Genomic DNA, 24,733 nt, shown 5'->3' with positions numbered 1-24,733 from the left:
GACTGCAAGAGAAGAGTAACAGCACTTTCTCCAAACTTGAATAAAAGGAATAAATTTGAAGTTCGGAGAGCATAACAAAGCCCCAGCAGGCTAAATAACAAGAAATCTACATCTAGACACGTCGTAGTGAAACCACACGGCACAAGGAACACAGGTCTTAAAAGCAACCGGAGATTTAGATTACTTAAATCACTTTCCTGCTGAAAAGTCCTCAATGCCTTCGTGTTGCCTGGTTAAAATTAGGTTATTCCCCAAATTTCCATCCAAAGATCATAGTCTGTAGTCTAGAAAATAAGAATGGAAGTGACTAATGAGTAGAAATTTCTAGTCTCCATCACAGTTTAACATGTCTGGCAAGAGTGAACTACTCTTGATGTTTGATTTTATTTTTTTTATTTTAAAGATTTTATTTATTGATTTGTGAGACACAGAGAGAGAGGGAGGGAGAGAGAATAAGTAGGGGGAGGGGCAGTGGGAGGGAGAAGCAGACTCCCTGCTGAGCAGGGATCCCGATACTGGGACTTGATCCCAGGACCCTGAGATCATGACCTAAGCTGAAGGCAGACGCTTAACTGACTGAGCCACCCAGGCGCCCCTTGATGTTCGATTTTAAAAAGGACGTTGGATGATGGAAAGGTAACAGTGTTCCCAGAAGAAACGGGAATATTCTGGGCCACCAGTGAAGGGTGGGTTATGGTGAGGCAGGGGTGACTGGTGCCTGGCTCACACTCCCCTCCACGCATCCCATTTTCCTTTGTTCTTGCTGGTACACCAAACAAGAACATCCCATCGATTCACTGTTCGTGCATTTTAGCCTTTTCTCACTCCATCCTCAGAGAAGTTTCTTTCCTGTACATGTGAAACACAAAATCAAATTCTACAACGCAGCTGTGCCCTCCTTTGCATCCTGACATTTAAACAACCTCACGAGAGCTGCTTGCTTGGGATAGCAGCTCAGAACCACACAACTTCGGGGATAAGAATGGAGAGACAACAGGACACGTATTGGGAAACATGTTTATTCTCCTTGCCAACATCTCTTTCAACATTTTATTAACTAATGAAAAATGACAATCAGAAATAATTTGGTTTCATATTGCTTTCAAAGAGCTATAAGAAAGTAGCTATTTAGAAAAAGGAGGCCCATCAGTTTTTATAAAGAAACATTAGACGCATTATGCAAAGTGAGAATCCCATCCCACGGAAACACATGATCGAAGCTCAGACTAACAAACACTCAAACAGGCTCTATTCAAACTACAGTTCTCCATTTCTCTTAGAAGAATCTTTTTTTCTCAGACTCTTCCTGAAGCACTTCATAATAAACAAAGAGGTCTGGCCAGCTCGTTTCTTCATAAGCTGAGGTCTGACAACATTGCCACATGTTGTGGGGAGAAGGGGCTTGACCTCTGAGACCAATTATCTTTGAGTTGTTCCAGCCAGTACAGACAGAGCTGAGAGAGGGTCAAGGCAAGTGACGAAGAGAAGCAAATGCAAGACGCCTATCACCCACTTCAGCAATACAAGCTGCAGAGTGATCCTCCTGCCCCCACTTCACAAGACCGAAAAGCTTAGTGAGGAAGGAACCTGTATTGTTCCTGAAACAATACAATCCTTTCATTTTGTTTGTTTTTTAAAGTACAGCTCTTCAAGAATTTCATTTTTAAGAAATCATCTGTAAGGGAAGAAAAATAAATGTACTTAATTCAAACACCAATTTTTAACGCTGCCATGATAAGCAAATGACCAAAACATCAGGCCAGGTTGACAGGTTCCAGAAGACCCCAGCAATAGGGAAAACTGCCTAGGTTTGGTTTCAGGCACAGCAAAAAGGACGCCTGCTTTTTCCTCATGTCCTTCGCCACACCGATGGGCTCACCAATGCCTGAAATAAATTCTGCCACTGTCCTCTGCCTTCATTATCTGTTTTCTCAGGTTGCCAAGGTGCTGGGCCTGCCTCACTATTATTCTGGGAACAAGCAGGTCTTCCCAATTATTTCCCCCTCTGTGTCAGTGAAGTTAAGACCCTGCCCTGAGAACAGGTCTGAATAAGGGACGAAGGGCACTGGGCAGAGATTAGCTCTCATACCAGCAAATTCAAGATAAATGCCTAACGGTGACATTAACCTGACCTACATGACAACCGTTTGCCAGATATCTGTCGGAAGATATTCTATATGCATAGATGTAAAAGATGTTACCACCCTCTGTGGGAGACACCAGCACACACCCACCAATGTCCCCAAATGAACAAATAACAACAAGCGAGCAGAACTTTCATAGCATGGTTGAATCCACTCTTCTGCTTACTTACTTTTAACCCAGGTTTCTGATCCTCGTCATGTACTTCTCTGGGTTGGCAGCACTCATTACTGTAGTATAAACTGTGTAGCTGAAAACAGTGAGAGGAATTTTTATATGCACATCATTGTCTCTAATATTCCAAAGAGGAAAAAAAAAAATACCAACCTAACCCTTGGGACCTAGGAAAATAATACAAATAGAAGCCCATATATGTCAAAATGTTTAAAATTTATAATTCAAGTGATCACACGGCGTCCTTCCTTTCTATTTTGACAACACTATGGAAGGCCATGTTCAAATTTAAAATTTCTCGGACTCCTCAGAGTTTCACACTGTGGCAATGAGGGAGAGGCATCCGTTGGCCTCACCCCTTGCTCTGCCCTATACCACCAGTGGAACGTGTATGGACACCTCAGCCTTTGCATCTAGGCTTCAAGCACGACTCCAGGAAAAAGCCATGCCTTGACCACCCACCAGGCATGGGGTATCCATAGTGGCTACACTCTGCCATCAGGAGAACACCACCCAGGATAGTGGATCACACAGGCCCCAGAAATAGCTTGCTCTTCAGGCTAGGTACTTGGGCCAAACTCACTAAGTAAATGCTCCTGGCCCAGTGGATTCCTTATATCAAGGGACGGTTAGAGGAAGGCCAGAGAGGAGCCTCTAAAGCTGGGGGATGAGGTTAGGGGGCCCATTTACCCAGATCTAAGGATGAAAAGCACAATGTAATTTATTCAACATACTGCATAGCAAGAGACCAGAACAACATGAGTACATGCACATGCATGCACACACACACTAGGACCCCTCCCCCTCACTCCCTTCATCTAATTCTTGTCCAGGACACCAGCTGGAATGCATGCTCAAGGCATCTGGAGCTGGGTTGTTCAGGATTAGGAAGAATTAGTGGCCCAAACTGTACACCTGGCTGAAGACAGCTATAAGTGCATACAGAGCTCATCCGAGGGTAATGGAGATTCCCTGAATAAGGACTTCAGCTGTTTATTTACTTTGGTCATCCATCGCTATTTTAATATTTTCTCTGCTTACAGCCACATCAGAGGATGGAGTTCTATCGCAGGTTAGTGTAATTTTGTAGCACAGCACAAGGGGGCAGCATTGAGCTAACTGTTTCTGTGGAGATTTCTTTCTGAACTCACAGTGAAACAGCCTTGGTTGCCAGGAATCATTACAAGGAAAGGGCCTGAGAGTCAGGGATCTATGTTAATTCTGGCTCAGCGGTGAATATCCTCTACATGCAGCTCCTCGGGGCACCTAGGTGGCTCAGTCTGTTGAGCGGTTGAGCGTCGGTTTCTTGCTTCAGATTCTTGGCTTCAGCTCAGGTCAAGATCCCAGGGTCCTAGGATCCAGCCCAGCTCAGCAGGGGTCTGCTTCCCCTCTGTCTCTCTCCCTCTGCAACACTCCCCCCCCACCACCACCACCATTCGTGCACTCTCCCTCTCTCTAAAATAAATAAATAAATCTTAAAAAAAATAAATGCAGTTCCTTTTGGGTTTTCAATTACACAACAGAGAAAAATATTACTTGGTTAACTACAGTTTCTAACAATTCTATTTCAACAAAACATTTCATATGCCATTTAAACATTCATAGCCTTTAACTCAGTAACCCTACTTCTGGGAATTCAGCCAGGGAAATTAATCCAAAAGTAGGGGGGGGTTGGGGTGCATGTACAAATATGTTTATTTCAGAGTTTTAATAGAGGAAAAACTAACAACTGGAGAATGCTTAACTCAACTATACAGTATATTCAATTGGCTACGGTGTACCTATTTAAAATTATAAGGGCTGTTGACAGCATGGGCAGTGCTTTTAAAAAATATATCAACTCTTGGGGTGCCTGGGTGGCTTAGTCAGTTAAGCATCAGCCAAAGGACCTTTGGCTCAGGTCCTTATCTCAGGGTCCTGGGCTCCGGCCCTGAGGGGCTCCTGCTCAGCAGGGAGTCTGCTTCTCCCTCTCCCTCTGCCGCTCCCGTCTGCTCGTGCTTTCTCTCTCTTAAATAAATAAAATCTTTAAAAATACATAACTATCTTATTTTAATACTAATTTTTTAAAAAAGATATAATCATTTATATAATTATTTTAAAAACTATGAGAACACACAGAAAAAGAACATCCCTATTTTTAAAATGAATATTAGAAGGGCAAAATTGTGCCCGACTAGAAAGGATACAGTCATTTGTGTTGTATGGTGGAAACGGCTCCTACAGGCTGGTGAGAGCTAAAACTGTTACCCATGCAGGAATCAATCATAAAGCTTGAAATAGACCAGCTGGGAGTCTTTACAGCATGGAAGTCAATAAATGCACAACTGAAGAGGGGGATCTTTGTTTTTTGGGTTCCCCTCATCCTGCACACCCACCCCCCCCACCCAAAGAGCTAGTTTACTAACATAACATTGGGTATCATTTATTACCCAACAGCTCATTTGTTAGAGTGGCAAAGTACTGACTAATTTGTTTTTCTGTATTGGCTGTTAGAATATTGTTTACAGAATAAATTTTTTTTAGTGTTACTCTTTTTATCAGGCCATACTTACAGAAAAAGACTTTCAAAGGGACAATTTGAAGATGTATTCCTATTATGGTACAAAATGAAAAGGATACCACCAGTTTTGAAAATATCTTAATAGCTAAGGAATCTTAAAATACCTGTATACAAAAGTTATTCCAGAGGCCATAGGAAAACTATTTTGTGTTTGTGTAAAAGAGGATCATTTCAAAGAAAAAGAAACATCAGTTGGGTATTTGAAACTAAAAATCGCTTTACAGGTTTTCTCTGTATTAGGCTATTTCCCGAAGAGGACCATTTTGATATTCTTGCCTTGGAGAAAGCAGATGTAAGAACACGAGAAGGTAGGAAATGCTGGGTTTGGGAATTTACTGAAGTAAAAGGAGATAAAACATCTTTGACTTGCAGATGCTTCCTCCCTCATTTCATTAAATTAAGCCCCACCTCACTAAGCAAAAGAAGGTGTCTGTGCCCCTAAGGAGCTAATCCTAGGTGCCAGGCAATGAAGCACCACCTTGAGGGGACAATGAAGAGCAGGCTGTTGGTCTTGGCCTGGGACCTTCAGAGTTTCCCAGGCAAGTCCTGTGGCTGCCTCTCAGGTTTAATTAAGAGCTTCCCATGACAGGAGTAGCTACCGCCCAGGGGTTCATATCAGAGGATGATGTGGGCTGTAGACCTGAGAAGCCGCTGCTCACACAATGCTCCTATCAAGGGTACAGGCTAAAAAAGAAAGAACAGCTTCGATGCTGAATTATCTGTAGACGGAGCACGGTGGTAGCAGAACGTCCCAGGAAGTTAAAGGGAAGCCAGCAGTGTCTAAAGTTTAGTTCTAACAGAGTGAGATTAAGGCACTCATAAACCAGGGCAGGTGGACCGAACACCAGACTGATTTAGGATGAACACATCACTGCCCTCCTCCTTCTGGATCACTCTATCCTCCTTACCTTTGTTTTTCTTCATGGACTTCTCACCTGACTTATGATATATTTGTTTATGCGCTCCTCCCCGCCTCCTCCCTATGCCCCACCAGCAGAATGCTAGCCCCAAGAGAGCAGAGACTCGGTTTGGTTCACTGCTGTACCCACAGCACCTAGAAAGCCTGACCTGTAGGGCCCCCAGAACCCTGCTGAGCCAAAGAGTATGGGAGTGAGTCCCCCATTCTGGGGTGATGTATGAACAGATGCGTTTAACATGTCACTTACTTGTTACACACCGGAAACACGGACAAAACCTGCAAAGGAAAAAATCATATTACAAAGACTATTAAAAGGTAGAAGAAATATGTAGAATATCTATAGGAAGAATAAAACTACCTAACACTCTAGCGTGTCTTGGGGTGACAGAGCTACAGACTTCTGAATCCTTTCTCCTTTTAAACAATGAACATATACTGAAACAAGTTCACAAAATGTCATCGGACTTTTTAGAAAGGTTTTCAACCGGGTGAAACTCTGACTCCAACACTGTCATCTACCACATTTGCCTGAGTTCAGAGATTTCGGAGGAGATTCTTTTTTTTTTTTTTTAATCACGATTAACAAAGACAGCAGACATCCTGGGTAAGAGCTGGACATCACGGCACAGTGAGTTACCTGGAAGAGCGTCTCCACGCTAAGGTTTGCCTGGCCCGTGGCATTAAGGGCTTTGATGGCAGGCGTTCTGGAAGGAGAAGGGTCAAAGATTACTTGGCACGTCAGGAAATGCCATCAGCTCTCATACTGGGAACCACCATACAAGGCCCAGCTGCCTTATCTCCCTTTCACCAAAGCAGATTCCGGCCCCCAAACATGCTTCTTGCCTAGTCTCAGACCACCATGGTAAAATTAATTCAACAGTCAAGCCCACAGGTACCATCTGCTCCAGGAAGCTGGGTGGGTGAAAATGTATTGCTACGAAATTAAATATTTGCCACCAAACACGTGCGGCAGTAAAGCCAGGAGGAAATACCTAACTACCTGCTGTTTGGGGATGCATGGACTTATAAAATGTTCAAAATTAGAAGGGCCAGGGGCACCTGGGTGGCTCAGTCGGTTAAGCGTCTGCCTTCGGCTCAGGTCATGATCCCAGGGTGCTGGGATTGAGCCCTGCATTGGGCTCCCTGCCCGGCTTGTGCTCTCTCTGTCTCTGTCAAATAAATAGATAAAATCTTAAAAAAAAAAAAAAAATTAGAAGGGCCAAAGAAAGCCCCTGACTTATTTATTTATTTATTTATTTATTTATTTAAGGGGAATGTTTTCCTTCCCCAAAAGTCTTACATAGAAAACCATGATTCTTGTTCTACCCTTTCTTTTTACAGTTGAGTAAACAGAGGCTCAAGGGGCCACCCAGTGAGTCATCAGCAGGGCTAGTGGTAGAATATAGGACTCCTGACCCTGAGGCCAGGCCAGCCTTACCCTCCAACACCCAACCAACTGCCAAGAGCCCTCCCCCCACACACTCCACTACACACTACAGTCTCCCATCCCGGCCAAGACATTGGTGAGGGGGCCAAGGTACATTTTCTGGAAGGGGGTAGCGCCTCTAGTCCTCTCTGGTTCTCTCTCATAAAAAGGGCACATTCTCCTGACCCCAAGAACACACTATAAACTGGCAGGGGTATAGAGGCCTACCTTCGGTCATCTTTCTTAGGTACTGGCTTCCAGTGGTCGTAATTTGTCTCCACCCGGAACCACCTACAACAGAGCACATCATCTGGTCTTACCCAAGGTCATTTGGCACATAGCTAAGGAAGAAAAATATATAAAAACCTCTAGTTTCCCCAGTTGAAAAACATTATTGATACAAAATGACCAGAGTCTTAATTCTACTCACGCTCCATTTAAAGGATCTAGAGGCCAAATGTCTGCTGGGCCATTTCTGTTCCTCGTGATGACCACTCCCTCCCGGGGGGACGTACCACCGACAATATAATAAACATCAGCAATTAGGGGAGTCTTGGCCAGTTTATACACAGCTGCTTCAAAGTTTTCTGACTCACTCAGGGTCTGAACAAGAAGACAAACCTGCATTAGCATCATCACCCACGGCAGTTATCCACACCAACTGATGGACAAATGGGCCAAAGCACATTCTCCTGACAGATTAAGCCAGGGCTACCATCTCAAACTGCTCTGACCTCATCCTCCTGTCATCAGGGCTCCTGAGGTGGAAGAAACCTCAGTGGGGAGCCGACAGCAGCTGTACTTTTCTCACAAAAGGAAAGAACTGTTGACAAGTTCTAGGCCTGGCTCACCGACCATGGGCCACGTGCTTTCTAGGCAGGTCACCTTCACAAAGGACTCCCCATGTTTCCTCATTCATTTGTTCTTTCAACAGGTCCTTTCTGAATACCTACTACATTTTAGGCACTGTGCTGGTGTGGAGACAGAACAGTGAATATGACTGACCTAACCTTGTTCACTCCAAATTTCCAAGAATGACACGAAAGTCAACGGGCAGTGGTGACACAATGTACAGAGTGTCACCATGGAGAAGCAGTTGATACAAAAGCCATAGCAGGGGACCCACCCTCACCCAGGGCATCAAGGAAGCATCCCGGGGAGGTATCGCACAAGCTGAGGCCAAAGGGACAAAGGGAAGTCAGGCTGGGGAAAGTGGTGGTTGTGGGGTTGGGCATGGGGGTGGGGAAGACAGTTCTGGCTCAATGGAATAGTTCAGCAAAGGCTTGGAGATGGAAGACAGCATGCTACATCAGAGCAGTAAGCAGGGTGTTCAGATACCCCCGGGGGTTCATGAAGACTTCCAAAGGTCTGTGGCATGGACAGTTAAGGGGATCGCTTTCCATATCTTCAGCTTCCATAGGTGCTCCTTGCTCAAGCTGATCTGCTCAAGAACGTCCTGGGGAAGAGCCTGCCCTTCCCACCTGCATCTTCAAAATCACTCTTGGAAAGTACGTTTTCTGCTCACCCATCCTGAATACTGCCAAGGCACAGTGTCAGGGGTGGGGGTAAAGTCAAACAAAAGAACAATTCAAAATATCAGCGTCTGCAAAGGTGCCATCATTCAGCACCATACACCATCAACCTGGGGCAGGGCTTTGTGGGCCTTCCTCTCCCGTATACATCTTACTATTAGGGGGTGAGGTATTTAGGGTTGAATTGGTTGGTTCTGAACTCAGCAAAATTATAAAGGGAGGCAATAGGAGTCACGGAACGCTGTTTTATGTCACCTGCACCAACTATCAAATAATTCGTTGCCTCTAACAGAATCCTATGAGAAAAAAGCCAAAGAACATCAGTAAGAAATACCGAAGGTGGTGGTGACTTGCTTCATTCAGGTGGCAGAGTCAGGGTGGGACATGCACCTTATCTGTCTGGCTCAGGAAGTGATGGAAATGGGTGGTGACTGCTCATGGGTACAGGATTTCTTTTTAGGGGAATGAAAAGGTTCTAAAATTGATTGTAGATATGGTTGCACAACTCTGACTATACTAAAACCAGAGAGTTGTATAATTTAAATAGATGAATGGTATGGCATGTGAATTGTATGGCATTATACCTCAATTAAATATACACCTACCTTATGACCCAGCAATTCCACTCTTAAGCACTTACTCAACTGAAATGGACATACATGTTGACTAAAAGCTTTGTACAAGGATTTCTATAGCAGGCTTATTCCTAATGGCCCAAGACTGGAAACAACCCAATGTCTATCAATAGGAAAATTGTGGCATATTCACACAACTGAATATTCTTCAGTAATAAAAATGAATGAGCAAGTGATCCAAACAACATGGATGAATTAGAAAAGCATTGGGCAGAGTGAAAGAGAGAGTCTGTACTCAGGATTTCATTTATACATATTCTAGAAAGGCAAACTTGTCTGTGGTGACAGAGGTCAAAGAGTGGTTTCACTGGAGGAGGGTGTCAGAGGAGGTAAGGAATTGTTGGGAAGGGAACAGGAGGGAAATTTCCAGGGACTTGGAAATGTTCTGTATCTTGTTTTGTTGGTGCTTACATGGGGGGATAAATGAGTGTGTCCAACTGCCAAGATACATTGAACTAAACCCTTAAGATCTGTGCATGTCACTGTATGTAAATTTCATCTAAAACATTTAAAAATCATTTTGCTGTTACATTCCACCAGACAGATCTAAATTCTAGTTTCATTTTTAAATGGCAACATTCGAAATACACTTTCATCTTATGATGAAAAGTTTTAGGGACACCTGGCTGGCTCAGTTGTTAGAGCATGGGACTCTTGATCTCATGGTTGTAAATTCGAGCCCCATGTTGGGGTAGGGATTACTTAAAAATAAAATCTTAAAATGTTTTAGAGGTCATCTTAAAAAGATATGAAGTATATGGGGTTCCTGGGTGGCTCAGTCGGTTAAGCGGCTGCCTTCGGCTCAGGTCATGATCCCAGGGTCTTGGGATCAAGCCCTACATCGGGCTCCCTGCTCAGCGGAGAGCCTGCTTCTCCCTCTCCCTCTGCAGCTCCCCCTGCTTATGCTTGCTCGCTCTCCCTCTGTCAAATAAATAAATAAAATCTTTAAAAAAATGTTAAAAAAAAAAAGATATGAAGGATACACAGTTTGTCAACATCTTTAGGAAGTACCCAGGTAAGAGGTTGAGGAGAACTCCAAGTCCAGAGGGACTAAGATCATTTAGACCTAGTCAAAGAAGGGCCAAAAAGGTTGAAGCTGGGCAGGGCCAAATCCTGCACCAAATGTGGTCAGATTACAAATTAGAATTTATACGTGGCCTGGAACTCTGCTGTCTATCTAATAGGTCATGTAAAGTAAACTTTCTTTTTGTTGTGTGCAGAACTACCTTCTAATGCCTTTGTTTTGCTAATTCTGATATTTGCAAATGGAGATTCTAAAAGGAGGGTACATTTTTATCTGCAGAAAAAGCATACCGTTATCTCTTATCTCAATCAGTTATCAAGATTAGGCTATAGGCTAAAACTGTAGCCTGTAACAAAGATTCTCTCCTTAACCAATCTTTGGCTAGGCTCCTCTGAGCCCTCTCCTTTATAAGGCCTTAACCTTGGCGTATAAGGACTTGAACAAACATAACAGAGTTTCTAACAGCTCAAGGCTACATCCCTAAGGTGACCCTAGCCCTTCTAGTGCCTGCCTGAGAAAATAAGACTGCCCAAAGAATTTACTGTTTGTTCCAGCCAGCGCTTAAAGATAGGACCCGTTTTCCAGTCTCTGTAGGAGGGTAGGAGGCTAACTTTGATGAGCACCAGTTAGCAAACCCAGATATGTCTGACATGGACAATCCCTCTTTTACACTTTCTGTAATTTTTCACTTCTCCCTCTCTAGAGAGACATCCCTCTCTATTCCCTCATATTCCCTTTAAAACACCTGGTCACCTCTGTACAAATCAAAGTTGAGTTCAGTTCACCTTGGACATTCTTCCCTACTACAATAGTACAATACTGATTAATCTGTCCCTACCACTGATTTCTTTTTATTGAGGTATGACTGACATGTAACATTATATTAGTTTCAGGTATACAAAGCAATGGTTCAATATTTGCATATATTGCAAAATGGTCACCACAATAAGTCTAGTTAACGTTTGTCACCATCCATAGTTACAAAAAAATTATTTTCTTGTATGAGAACTTTTAAGATCTACTCTTAACAACTTTCACTTATGTGATATAGTATTATTAACTATAATCACCAGGCTGTACATGACATGCCCATGACTTATTTTACAACTGGAAATTTATAACTACTCCTTTAACTAGTGTCTAGCTCTGTTTATCTTTGATACTTATTATCACAAAGGCTGATATGCATTTTGCAAACCCTTAGATGCCTATCCTTTTTAGGAGCTTCTTACGTGAAAGATAACATTGTTAAATGACACAGAGCATTACAACATGAACCCACAGAAGATTAAGTTAGGGTGTGCGGGGCTCAACAGTAAGGTACTCACAGTGCGGATAAGCCAGCTGATTGGATAGTGTCTCTGGAAAAGGGCAGCGATCATGTTCTCCCACCACCAGCCTTTGTCTGCCGAGTTGAGGAAGAAACAAGTATAAATACGAATTGTTGCCCCAGTTCCTACATTTTAAAATTCCTTATATCTTATTTCTTTCCCATAGTACAAGCTGATGGGAGAGAAAAGTTGGTAGATGAAGAGTGATTTTACTGGCATCCAGTTTTCAAAGATAAAGCTCAAATTTCATGGCACCCATAGAAAAATGTAATTTATATATATATACAAATTTCTAGCTATTTGTTTTTTTTTATTTTTAAAGATTTTTATTTATTTATTCATGAGAGACAGAGAGAGAGAGAGAGGCAGAGGGAGAAGCAGGCTCCCAAGGAGCAGGGAGCCTGATGCGGGACTCGATCCCAGGACGCTGGGATCATGACCTGAGCCAAAGGCAGACACTTAACCATCTGAGCCACCCAGGCGCCCGGAATTTCTAGCTATTTGGAAATATTTTGTGTGTGTATACATGAATGTTCTGTATACATATTTTACATATACATAATCTTTTGTGCCCAGAAGCAATGATAATTATGTGAAAGGAAATAATTCGATTAATCATCCCAGGCAAAGCAGAATTATGTAGATATCAAGAGAAGTGGCTCAATAAGGATTAGGAAGACTACAGAGAATATACCTTTCAGAACTTTAAGTTTGATTTGGGCTCATATTTAAAAAAAAATACAAATTTACAGTCATTCTCCAAAATTATTTCTTTTTAACATCTTAAAAAATCTTTGTTGGGGATTTATTTCCAAAGAAATAGTTTCATTCAAGACATAAGCACTGAGCATCTACTATGTGCCATACTGTGATCTGGTCCAGTCCCTTGGAATTTAACGGCAAACAGAAGTAATTAGTGTGCCATCAAGCACACAAAATTTTGGTAACTGTAATAAAGAAAATAAGACAGAATAATCATGAGTAATGAGGGAGGGTTCTTTTTGAGAGGAATGTTGAGGGTAGCCTCAGTGAGTTGTAGACATTTGAGCTAAGATGGGCAGAACATTCCAGACAGAAGGCGTGGGTGTCAGGGCCCTAAGGCAGGGACAAGCTTGGTAGGTGTCAGAAAAAGAAAGATGCTGGTGCCCATGGAACGAGGGAGAAGGAGACAGGCATAAAATGAGGTGCAGGAGGTGGCCACACAGAGTTCTGAGGTCAGTCAGGACTCTGGAGTCGTTAGGAATGGAACGGAAATTCAGTGCGGGTTTTAAACAGGGGACCAACCTGGGCAGGCCAGCTGCTGGGAAGAGAAAGAATTAGTGGAGGGTGAGAAGCCGTGATGCCACACGAGAGGCTACTCCAGCAGCGCGGGTATGACAGCAGCTGGCCGAGCGGTGCGGGTGGACAGGGCAGTCAGGGACAGGCCGGTCTGCGTGGTGGAGCTCAGACCCACGGAACGACCGGTTCAAAAATTCTCCTGGTACAATCAGTGCAGCAGAAAGAAGTGCCGTATCCTGAGACAAGGAAAAACCCGGAGAGGAACAGGTTTGGGGCGGGGCAGAGTGAGGGCAAGAAGAAGGGAAAAGAAAAAAGCAAGAGCTCTGCATAAGCATGCCAAGGGTGAGGCCCCTAGCAGCCATCCACGTGGAGAGGCTGAGAAGGTGGCTGGGTGTTCCAATCTGGGGCTCGGAGGTCAGGCCCAGAGATGGGACAATGACAAGTAAGTGCTCCATGGCCCCTACTCTGTGCCAGGCACCACTCTGGGAGCGTCACATCCATGAAGCAGTTCATCCCCATCCCCTGCTCTCCAGGTGAGGAGACTGAAGCATGGGGTCAACACCGCGGTGGCGGTCGCCGAGCAAGCAGGTGACAGCCCCACACAGACACCGGGCAGGCTGGCTCTCGAGTCTGTGATCTTACCTGCCGGGTGGTTTGTTAAGTCTCCCCAAACTCTACGCCATTTATTGGTTCCCCTCATATCCCTACCTTTTCCGGGGAGGGGGGTGGTGTCAGAGGCCCTGCTGGCATTCTCCATAATGTCTAGAAAGTTAACTGAATGAATATCTTATCTCTATTAGCAGAGATATCTTACCTTATTGTTCAGGCATTTTAACTCCATCTTAGCAGACTAAAATAGAGCTAGTTTTCATTAAAATAAGGATAAAATAAGTATTAAAAAGGCAGTTTGACAGTATTTAGTTAAATGTGCATGTTATAGAAGAACTCAGTTATTTTTCAACTGCAAATACCTTAGGTTCTACTAATTAGTTGTTAAACAATTTGAGTCACAAAATGATGGAAACAAAGCCCATCCTTTAAATATACACTTGTTTACGGACATTCTGTGTAAAACCTTAGTAACTGTCATCTGTGGTCTGAGTACCATTGGTTGAGAATCAGTCTCACAATGGGGCACCTGGGGGGCTCAGTCGGTTAGGCAGCCGACTCTTGATTTTGGCTCAGCTCATGATCTCAGGGTCTTGAGATCAAGCCCCATATCCAGCTCCTCCCTCAACGCGGAGTCTGCTTGAGGATTCTCTCTCTTCCTCTGTCCCTGCCCCCTGCTCTTTTTCTAAAATAAATAAAGAAATCATAAAAAAAAAAGAGAGAGAGAAAATCACTCTTACTCATAGCTGACTTTTGGAAAATGCTGAAGAAACCCATCAGGATAAAGAACTGACTACTGGACACTGATAACATACTCAGCCAGCAGCCTCCTGTTAAAGCCTTATGTAAAAAGGTAAGAACAGACCTAACCAAAGGAAACAGCAATGTGAAGTCAATTGGGTTTTTCCAGTGACCAACACTAAACTTTAAGTCTTTCTTCTTAGCTCAGCTACAAGTTCCTGAGGACAGAGACAAGTGTTTGTGGATCTCTGGGTTTCCCACGCTCTGTGAAACTGACTGATGTCCTTGAGACCTGGGGAACTGCAGCAGGGTCGTATAACCAACAGAGCAATTGGGCCAGGACCTGGGAGACCAGTCTGAGAAACAACCTTTCCACTTCACCTCCCAGCCTCAGCTTCCTCTTCTGCATCATGAGTGGGGTCGATACTATCAGCCCTGCCTAACAGGACTGTCCAGAAGGTCTACTGAGAAAACTGACCAGAAAGTGCCCAGTAAGCTGTGGAGTACTTTATAGCTATTGCCTGTAGGAAGCCATCACATAGCCTCTACATGACTGCAAGAGCTTCCTAACAGTCTTCTGCTTCCATGTTTACCCGCACATGATCCAATTTCTAGGTAGCAGCCAAAGTGATTCACTTCCTGGCCTAAAACCCTCCTAGGGCTTCCATCAGACTTAAAATCCAAACTCCTCAGTCTTCCTCTCCACCTCTAATGCCAGTCCCCCATGCTATAACCACACTACCATCTTTTGTTTCTAGAATCTGCCAGGATTGTTTCGTTTCCAGAATTCCCCCAGCTTCTGCAGACCTGGCTCCCGGATCACGGGACCTGCAGTAACTGCCCCGCCCTTCCCTCCGTTCTCTATCACATCCTCCTGTTTTGCTTTCTCTCTCTTTTTAAAAATATTTATTTATTTATTTGAGAGAGAGAGAGAGCACGAGCAGGAGGCGCAGGGGGAGAAGGAGAGAGAATTCGAAGCAGACTCCACACTGAGTGCGGAGCCCATTGCAGGGCTTGATCTCAGTTCCCAGAGCCATGACCTGAGCTGAAACTGAGAGTCAGACACTTCACCGACCGCAGCACCCAGGCGCCCTGTTTCACGTTCTCTGTAGCACTCATCACTACCTGAAATCATCTTCATTGCTTATATGCACACTGCCCATCTCCCCAGACTAGGCTGGAAGTCCTTCCTATGTAGTGTAGTCAGGATTCATCTATATGTTCAGCTGGGGGAGCAAATGAAGTACCTGGATAGAAGTGGCCAGGAATATGGCTAAAAATGCTCAGGAATGTGTTTTGATTACCTCGTTCATCGCCAGAAACTGTAAACTTGTATGGACTCTGACCAGTCCATAATCCTACATAGCCAATAAATGTGGTTCCTGTGAATGCAACCTGAAATCAAGAGATAGGTATCATTTTGCCATTCCCACCAAACATATATTGAAATCCTCTGTTTTGTCCCCCTCATGGATTTTTTTTCTTATAAGTTCCAACATAATAAAAACTCTTAAATAGCCTTCTGGAAGGTTTAACCTGGGGGTTCCATGGATAGAAATCAGTGGGTCTGTGATCCTGCATGGGAAAAAAGGTACATCTTTATTTTCACTCATTTCTAACTGAAATTTCACTCCTTCAGTAATGGACGCACGTAACAAATCCTGTACTCACAGCAGAGCCTATGATTCTGCCACCATAGACATAGCAGATATTTTCACATATATAACGCTATCATACCTACCTTGACACAGTATAATTACATATCCTGAAATACCACTCATGACTATCATTATGCGAGTTATTAGATGCACAGCTAAAATTTACTATTTAATGTGTTGAGAAAAAGTATAACATTGAAATGGCTATATTCCAACATAACTGGTTTTCTTTGTAATCCATACATTTTATTTTGTGTATTATAAAACATTCTGAGAAGGGATCATAGGCTTCACCAAAGGGGATCATGCCCTAAAAAGAATGAGAAACTCCATCCTAGAAATAGCAAATGGGCTCCGATTAAAACCTTGTGTTGACTTGATCATCAGTCATGCATCTTATAAGCTCTGTGAGGTAAGAGGAAATAAGTGAGATTGTTTGTCAGTCATAATCATATTTAAATTTTAAATATTAAAAAACTATTTTACATGTATCTCTCATGTAATCCTCATGGTTATCCCATGAGTTATAGGGATCACTTCCACTTTAAATTAAGGTAACAAGCTCCAATGGTTGCAAGATACCACTATAGGACTATGAGGAGAAAAATCACACTCTAGCAGTTACTGCAGATACCAGATTTCATTTCTTTAAAGAAATACTTAGAATGTGCCTGTTCAATAAAGGTGAACCAATATTTTTTATTTTGAGAAACAAATAGGCCTGGGTTAATATTTTTCCTTAGAAAGCTGAATTTCAGGGGCACTTGGGTGGCTCAGTCAGCAAAATCGTCTGCCTTTGGCTCAGGTCGTGATCTCCGGGTGCTGGGATTGAGCCCCATGTTGGGCTCCCTGCTTTGTGGAGAGCCTACTTCTCCCTCTCCGTCTGCATCCCCCCCTGCATGTGCATTTGCGTGCGTGCGCTCTCCCTCTCTCTCTCTGCCCCCCCATGCTGTCCCAAATAAATAATCTTAAAAAAAAAAAAAAAGGCTGAGAAATAAGTCAATCAGAGAAAGACAATTATATGATCTCACTGATATGAGGAATTTGAGAAACAAGACAGAGGATCATGGTGGGGTGGGGAATGAAACAAGACGAAACCAGAGAGGGAGACAAACCATAAGAGACTCTTAATCTCAGGAAACAAACAGGGTTGCTGGAGTGGAGGGGGGTGGGAGGGATGGGGGGGCTGGGTGATGGACACTGGGGAGGGTATGTGCTATGGTGGGTGCTGTGAATTGTGTAAAACTGATGAATCACAGACCTGTACCTCTGAAACAAATAAGATATTATATGTTAATAAAATAAATAAATAAATAAAAGCCATTTATAGAAGACCTAAAAAATAAAAGCTGAATCTAAAGTCTGTAATCTTTTTAATCATTTATTTCTACCTCATCTGGTTGTAAAAATAATTTAAGGTGCTAAATTATAAAGAAAAAATGCAGTGGCCTTAGTTTTATAAATGACCTTTTCCCAGCTCATTGAGGGCTTTCTTTTTTTTCTTAATAAAGATTTTATTTATTTATTTGACAGAGACAGACACAGCAAGAGAGGAAACACAAGCAGGAGAAGCAGGAGAGGGAGAAGCAGGCTTCCCACTGAGCAGGGAGCCCGATGTGGGGCTAGATCCCAGGACGCTGGGATCATGACCTGAGCCGAAGGCAGACGCTTAGTGACTGAGCCACCCAGGCGCCCCTCATTGAGGGCTGTGTGTGAATTCTCCCCACTTCCATTCATGGCAGTAAAATGGGCATAATTCTACCTTGCTGCTAAAGCCTTTACAAAATGTAACTATATGAAGAAAAAAAATAATCATACTGTCACTTCATTCATATGACACACTGACACTCATATTAGGGTCACTCTTGAAGGGCAGAGCAAATTAAAGTTTGAGAATCAAAATCACGTTGTAGTTTCCAAGATATTTGATAACACATAATTATAAATGATTCTGGGGTATAATTTGCAAACTCTTTTATCTTGTGGCTCTGAAAAACTGTCTTTATTTCTAAATGCCTGTGCTTTCCATTGTCTCTGCCAAGTCAGTTAACATAAACAGACCCTTAGCTGTAGCAGGAAACTCTAAAACATGGTCTGAGTTTGGGGAGAAGAAAGTCATTGGGCTTTGGTCCTGCCTCTGCCATATCTCCCCGATGTGAGCTGGGGAAACGTCCTCCATGTAAGTCCTCCCCTTCTCACCTGGAAAATGAGGATGAAAATGTTGATTTGTGCTGCTCAAAGGGCTGTGGTGAGGATCTAATGAAGAATGGTATGTGAAAATATTTTAAAAATTATGAACAATATTCAAGAGTAAGAGATTAATTATTTTGTGGATAACCTGTTCTTAATTTAGCAAAACAATTTCTTGGGCATGAGCCCTTAGCATAAAGACAATACTCAAGTGTACACCATTAGATTTGGTAATAATAATTGAGCACTAAGAGTGAAGCCATACCAGCAGACTATTTCTCATGGGAGCTCCAGGACACACAGGAACAAAAGAAGCATCACCAGTTAGGGTGAAGTCTAGGGGCGCCTGGGTGGCTCAGCTGGTTAAGCATCTGCCTTCGGCTCATGTCATGATCTCCAGGTCCGGGGATCGAGTCCTGCATCGGGCTTCCTGCTCAGCATGGAGTCTGCTTCTCTCTCTCTCTCTCTCTCCCCCTCTGCCCCTCCCCACCGTTGGTTCTCTCTCTCAAATAAATACAATCTTTTTTTTTAAAAAAAGGATGAGTTCTAGAGAGAACCGTCGAAATAATTTATTTTTACTGCATTTACTCCTTTGTCTACTTAGAAGAATTTCTGCTTATTGTAGATAATGGAGAAAAGCATAAAGTTGTCAATTAAAGTAATTATTGTCCCATGATCCAGTAATAACTGCTAACATTTTAGCAGATTTCCTTTAGGAATTTAGTACGCACGTATATTCTGTCATTGTTACCACTTAAAACCATTTTTGAAGTAGTTCTTCAGCTATAAACCAAATTGTTAACAGTGGCGAAGTAAAGGAATGAAATGGAAAAGTGAGAAACTTTCACTGTATGTATTTCTGCATTGTTTTCATTTTTATGAGAAAACGTTTTTGTTTGTAAAAGCAGATGACCAAGTATTTAATAAATGAGTTTGTAGTATTTGTGACTCAACCCCGAAATGCAAAGAACATATGCAATATAGTCCTTGTCCTTGAACAGTGTTCCCCAAAGCCAAAATCTGGCTTTAGCAGGTTGTTTCATGGCCATAACATGCTTTGTGTATTCAATGAACATTGATTAAAGCTGTCTCTCCAGATGTTTACACAGAAATGTGAAAACAGTACATATTAGGTTGTATTTTTATGAAGAAAATAAAATGATCTAAGTATAATTTCTTAAAGATCATACTTAGGAGAGTGCTGTGGGTCAATCATACTTATAGAATAAAGGACCATTTATTACTTGGCCACTACTTATCAAGCATTTATTACATGCTTTGCATAGATTACTTCATGTAACATTTATAACTACCTCCATAAAGTAATTATTAACCTCCCTGAGCTGTAGTCTGCAAAATGTGTCTAAATAATTTCCCATGTTCTCAAAGGAAGTAAGTGACAGAAACAGAATTCAAACCCAGGACTGCTGGACCTCAAAGTTGGCTGTTTCTAGCCATGACACCATGCAGCCCCTCCCTATTCCAGAAGCAGCCTCAACACGGGAAAGCTGAGAAAGAGCTGATATGGATGACTGATCATACTGACAGTTATTTCCCTAAGGAAAATTGGTTGACTTCTTTAAATAGATGCTCAATAATAACAAATGACCCTTCTTTCCATGAGCCTAATGGACGTAAACCTGTGGTTTTGTTTTTCCAGGAGTTTGATGTTTTCTGTTCCTTAAACTGGTAACACACTTAAGCAGCAGGCCATCCTAGTGATTGCAAACTTTGGTTAGCAAGTCTCTCTGATTTCTGAATATTATAGTGTACAAACTATACCTGCCCATTCTTTAAGAACTGCACATCCACAGTCAACTTGCGTAAGAAATTTCCAAAAGGATAATCCAGATTCCGGCCATGGTAAATGTGGCCTCTGGAGTCTTGAGCCACAATACTGGTGCAGAATCTGAGAAAATAGAAAAGTACCATATGAATGAATGAGAAAAATAAGAAAAAGGAAAATGAGGTTTCATTTAAAAAACAAATCCTTAAAGTAAAACAATTCTTATAATAGATACATATGATAAGTGATCCTTGTACAAGCATATGGATTCACAATTCAAGATGAAAAGCACAACCAGACACACCTACCTCATCAGTGTTCATTTGGTGTTATTAGACCGTTGCCCTTAGCACACATGGAAGTGAAAACATACGGAAAGAGAATTTCATCCTAAATCTAAATCTGAGGGGCGCCCGAGTGGCTTAGTCCATTAAACATCTGCCTTTGGCTCAGGTCATAGTCCCAGGGTCCTGGGATCGAGTCCCACGTCAGGCTCCCTGCTCAGTGGGGAGTCTGCTTCTCCTTCTCATTCTGCCCCCACTCATGTTCTCTCTCAAATAAATAAATAAAATCTTTAAATAAATAAATCTGAAACTGACCCATTCTGGGCTCAGCTAGACCTCAGAACTTTGCTTATTCCTCTGCTTGGCAGTATGTAGTCTATTTAACATACCATTCAAAGCTAGTTCAAATTCACTTCTCTTTTATGAATTTCTCAGAGCATGTACAAGGGCACTAAATCATTTTGTTCCACAAAATGTTTCAGTTTGTCCTCTGAGGGAAAACAGTCAACTCTTTAGGGGCTTGGCACTTTCCCTGTCCCCATCAGGGCTCCCTGCACAGAGAAAAGGAACTTTTAAAAGAACTCCCGGCTGGAGCACCTGGGTGGCTCAGTCGGTTAAGTGTGTGGCTTCAGCTCAGGTCATGATCTCAGGATCCTGGGATCGAGTCCCAGGTCTGTCCGGGTTCATCCGGGTCCATCAGTCTCCCCACTCAGCAGGGAGTCTGAGTCTCCCTCTCCTGCTCCTCTGCCCTGCTCATGCTCTCTCTCTCTCAAATAAATAGAAAAAAAAAAAAAGAACTCCCAGCTGGAAAGAAGTATTTTGTGGAAAGGAGGAAGAGGTTTGTTAAGATAGCTAAGTGTCTGTTTCTTCTGAGAATACGTAATGTTCTATGGAAAAATACTTAGACAGCATACCCAATTCTGGGGAAAGAGAAGTACATCCACACAAACAAAACAAAGTATCCTGAAAGACTGTTGGTCATTTCTGAGTAGCAGAATTGTAGTTAATTTTTTTCTTCTTTTCTATATTTGCTAATTTTCTATAACGACTACATATTACTTTTATAATAGGAGAAAATAAATGTTACTTAATTTTTTTGTTTGTTTAAAAAAGGAAGTTTGGTTAGTTCTAAATTTTTCCCAGGATTTCTGGTCCTCAAAGAGTTGATGTCGAAGAGGGGGCTGATAAAACACCAGAAGTGGCTAAAGCAAAGTTTGTGGAATCTCTCCCAGAGAATTTTTCAAAACTGGCAAGACAACAATACTTCTATGTCAAGCCGAGTACTTTTTTTTAAGTAGGCTGCATGCCCAGAATGGAGCCCAACGTGGGGCCTGAACTCACGACCCTGAGATTAAGCCCCGAGCTGTGATCAAGAGTCAGACACCCAACCGACTGAGCCACTCAGGCACCCCATAAGCCAAATATTTTAGCGTGAGGTAGCCCACAAGCTCAGGGAACAAGAGGGGAGCTCCAGGGCACTGCAGTGCGCTGGAGACACATGAGATTTTAGCAGCAGCCCTGACCACTCACCAGGCACCTGACTTTCAGCAAGTTTTCCCTTCTGAAGCTTGGTTTCTACACAACGGGTAATAACCATCCCCAGTGCCTGGCACCCAGGAGGCTCAGTAAAGGGTAGCTACTATTATTCTGATTCAAAAAGCCCTACATCAGAAATGTGAACAGAACATTTCCTTTGTTAATTCTTTTTTTTTAAGATTTTATTTATTTATTTGAGAGAGAGAGAGAGACAGAGATAGTGAGAGAGCGCACAAGCCATGTAGGAGGGACAAGCAGGCTCCCCGCTGAGCAGGGAGCCTGCCCATGCAGCGATGGATCCCAGGACCCCAGAATCATGACCTGAGCTGAAGGAAGAAGCTTCTCTGCTTAACTAACTGAGCCACCCAGGCACCCCCCTCCTTTGTTAATTCTAATGGCATCTGATGGTGCTTTTTGTTGTCAGGCAATTCAATACCTACCTTAATATCAAATCCAAAAGTTAGAATGTTTTTATTAGAACTTTTGCTTAAATCTGCTTGAATACATAGACTCCAACAACAACAACAACAAAAAAAAACCGTGGAAGTAAAATTTTTCTTTTTTTGTAACTGAGAAAGTCACATGCCAGAATAGGAAAAAGATGGGGGTAGGAGATGAGGAATGGTAAAATGAACTTGGTTCAATTGAAAAGCATGTTCATTTAACAAGTTTGTCTTATCTGTGTCTTTAAACATTTCCCTAAAGAGGAAGGCACTCCGTGCTTCTTAACCTATCGTGCCTAGGGGTTCAGGGAAGATACCAGGGGACAGTAAAGCTGCCTTATCCCAAGAACTCTTTTTTTCCCCCATATCTTTTGGCAGCCAAAAGCTACCAAGTATGTCATTAGATAAGGCTGGTCTGGTGGCAAAACAGTAAGTCCTGAAGGCAGAAGCCAGGTCAAACCTCTCTTATTTCCAGGACCTACTACTGAGCCAATAAGACTTAAGACTCTCCCTGCACTTTGCATGGGATCAGCTACACACTCTTAAGTGCTTTCACTTCTGTGTGCCATTTTATCCTGCCCACCCTGCCTACCAAATACCGGCTCTCCCTATTAGCCAGAACAATATTCCCTGTGACCCCAGTCCTGGAGGGTACAGACTCTGAAAGAGAAGTCAGGATCTCCAGGCATGACAAACATGGAGGGATAAATGCAGGGGGACAAGTGAGTGTTGGGATGACCCCCTGCATTATAAGGGTGCAGGGTCACTGGGTTACCTAGACGGTCCATATGAGAGTGGGATTAGTTCTAAAAACTTCCTGTTAAGGTACATGTTGAGTTTGGAAAGTGGGATACTACCTGAATTGGTAGAGGGATAAAGAGGGGCTTGGGGAGAGGAAAAGGTCAATGTTGAGGTCCGAGAAGCTGCTTTCCTTCTCGAAGCTCATGATGCGCTGCTCAGATTTACCCAGAGAGGCAAAGAGGAAGCACTGGAAGTTTCAGCACAGCCCCGGCACCACCCTATTTTTATCACACTGGAAGTAAGTCTCCTCCCAGCCAGATGTGGCAGGAGTCCCTGGTAAATCCCAGTTAATCCACGCTAGCGTGGGACACTCACGCGGTGGACTCGTAAACCAGGTTGAGCAGCAGGCAGTCGGCCAGGCTGTAGTTCAGGACTTCGCACATGCCACGGATCTCGTCGGTGAAGGGCTGGGGCAGGAAGCGCGCCAGCTCCTCGACCACCTTTCTAATCAATGCATGGACCCACTTGGGGACCTTATTCCTAAAAACGAAGAACCACAAGGGTGTTTGATCTGCTCAGGGGTCGAAGGGGTGTGACTATGTGTGTATGGGTGGTGGGGTGGTTCCTGAAGTTCTTATCCTTAGGGGTGCTAGGTTCCTCCCCTTCCCAAAGGGCCAATAGCCCAGGCCCGGCATCACCCAACCCGCGGCATCCCGAAGGGAAAAAAGAAAACTCGGAAAGGGAGATAGAGCAAGCGAGTGTGGTCCCCAAAGAGGCGGACTTGGGAGACTCGCCAGACCTGCAACAGGGGTGTGGGCTGCGTTCCCTACTCTGCGTTGAGCAGGCGGGTGACAACCTGCACGCCACCCTGACCCAGAATGTCTGGGGGAAGGGCGTGCCTCTGGTGACTGAAAGTCAAACCAGCCGCTCCGATCATCCTCAAGCCCGACGCTTCCCAGAGCAGCAACAAATGCCAGCTCTGGTCTCCGCCGAGCTCGCATGCTCCTGAGGCCGCGGGTGAGGAGGCTGAGGTCGAGGGCAAGTCGGTCCCCGAGGGCGGGGAGGGGTAAAGCGGCTCGGTTTACGGCCCAGCTAGCAGCACGCATCTGGGCTTCCCGCACGCGGACTCAGGCCGCAAAGAAGGTGCCCCGGGGCGCTGACGCCGCGCCCCTGGCCCCGCGCCCGCGCTCACCCGAGGATGTGCGCCATCGTGGTGCGCAAGAAGTCGAGGTCGAAGTGCCTCAGCACGGGCAGCCAGCGCAGCTCGGGCGCCGCGTCCAGGCTCACGTTGAAGAGCGGCGGGGCTGGGGGCAAGGCGGCGGCAAACACCCCGGCCCCAGCCAAAAGCAGCAGCAGCGCCAGCCCCGGGTGCGCCCCCGGCCCCGCGGACCGCATGGCTCGGGCTCCGGCGGTCGCAACTGGGACCGCGGTGGCCAGCGGGCCCGGGTAAGGGCTGGCGGAGGAGGAGTCGGGGCGGTGCCCAGAGCGCTGGAGGCGGAGCCCGCGGCGCGGCTGGGCCCGCCGTGTCTCTCGCGACCGCAAACCGCAGGAGAGCAGCGGGCGCCGGCTCGCATCCGCGCTTCCGGCCCCCATCCCTCCCGCGGGGGCCGCAGTCCCGACTCGGGAGAGCGCTAAATGCTGCGGGCTTCTCACGCTACTCCCCGCCGCGTTCCTCCCCCTGGGGTCCAGAGAGTGTAAACTGGGGCCTGCAGGGGAAGTCAAAG

General features: G+C 44.2%; 1 protein-coding gene across 1 annotated transcript; it reads right to left on the bottom strand.

Moving 5' to 3' along the window:
* Window positions 1–1,003: 1,003 nt before the first annotated feature.
* On the bottom strand, window positions 1,004–24,454 carry NAAA (N-acylethanolamine acid amidase). The gene is made up of 11 exons (XM_028100639.2): window positions 24,202–24,454; window positions 23,385–23,549; window positions 20,002–20,128; window positions 15,676–15,766; window positions 11,741–11,817; window positions 7,652–7,824; window positions 7,450–7,512; window positions 6,433–6,499; window positions 6,043–6,071; window positions 2,315–2,392; window positions 1,004–1,675 (listed from the first exon to the last, which is right to left on the bottom strand). Exons 1-10 carry the CDS (start codon window positions 24,402–24,404, stop codon window positions 2,317–2,319), a joined length of 1,071 nt encoding a protein of 356 aa, XP_027956440.1. The 5' UTR covers window positions 24,405–24,454; the 3' UTR covers window positions 1,004–1,675; window positions 2,315–2,316.
* Window positions 24,455–24,733: the final 279 nt, after the last annotated feature.

Source organism: Eumetopias jubatus, unplaced genomic scaffold, assembly GCF_037043125.1.
Source record: "Eumetopias jubatus isolate StellerSeaLion01/CBP00866 unplaced genomic scaffold, mEumJub1_p1.0 scaffold_2, whole genome shotgun sequence".
NCBI classification, from domain to species: domain Eukaryota; kingdom Metazoa; phylum Chordata; class Mammalia; order Carnivora; family Otariidae; genus Eumetopias; species Eumetopias jubatus.
The sequence above is the reverse complement of the archived record's forward strand: the minus strand, read 5'-3'. Positions and strand labels throughout refer to the sequence as shown.

What these genes read in the sequence shown, in the direction of transcription:
- NAAA (XM_028100639.2), bottom strand. Translation starts at nt 24,404, where the DNA reads ATGCGGTCCGCGGGGCCGGGGGCGCACCCGGGGCTGGCGCTGCTGCTG. An exon ending in AGTTCTTAAAGAATGGGCAG is followed by an intron (nt 15,767 to 20,001) that starts GTATAGTTTGTA and finishes TCTTGATTTCAG; the next exon opens with GTTGCATTCACAGGAACCAC. An exon ending in GTGTTTCCGGTGTGTAACAA is followed by an intron (nt 2,393 to 6,042) that starts GTAAGTGACATG and finishes CACTGTTTTCAG; the next exon opens with CTACACAGTTTATACTACAG.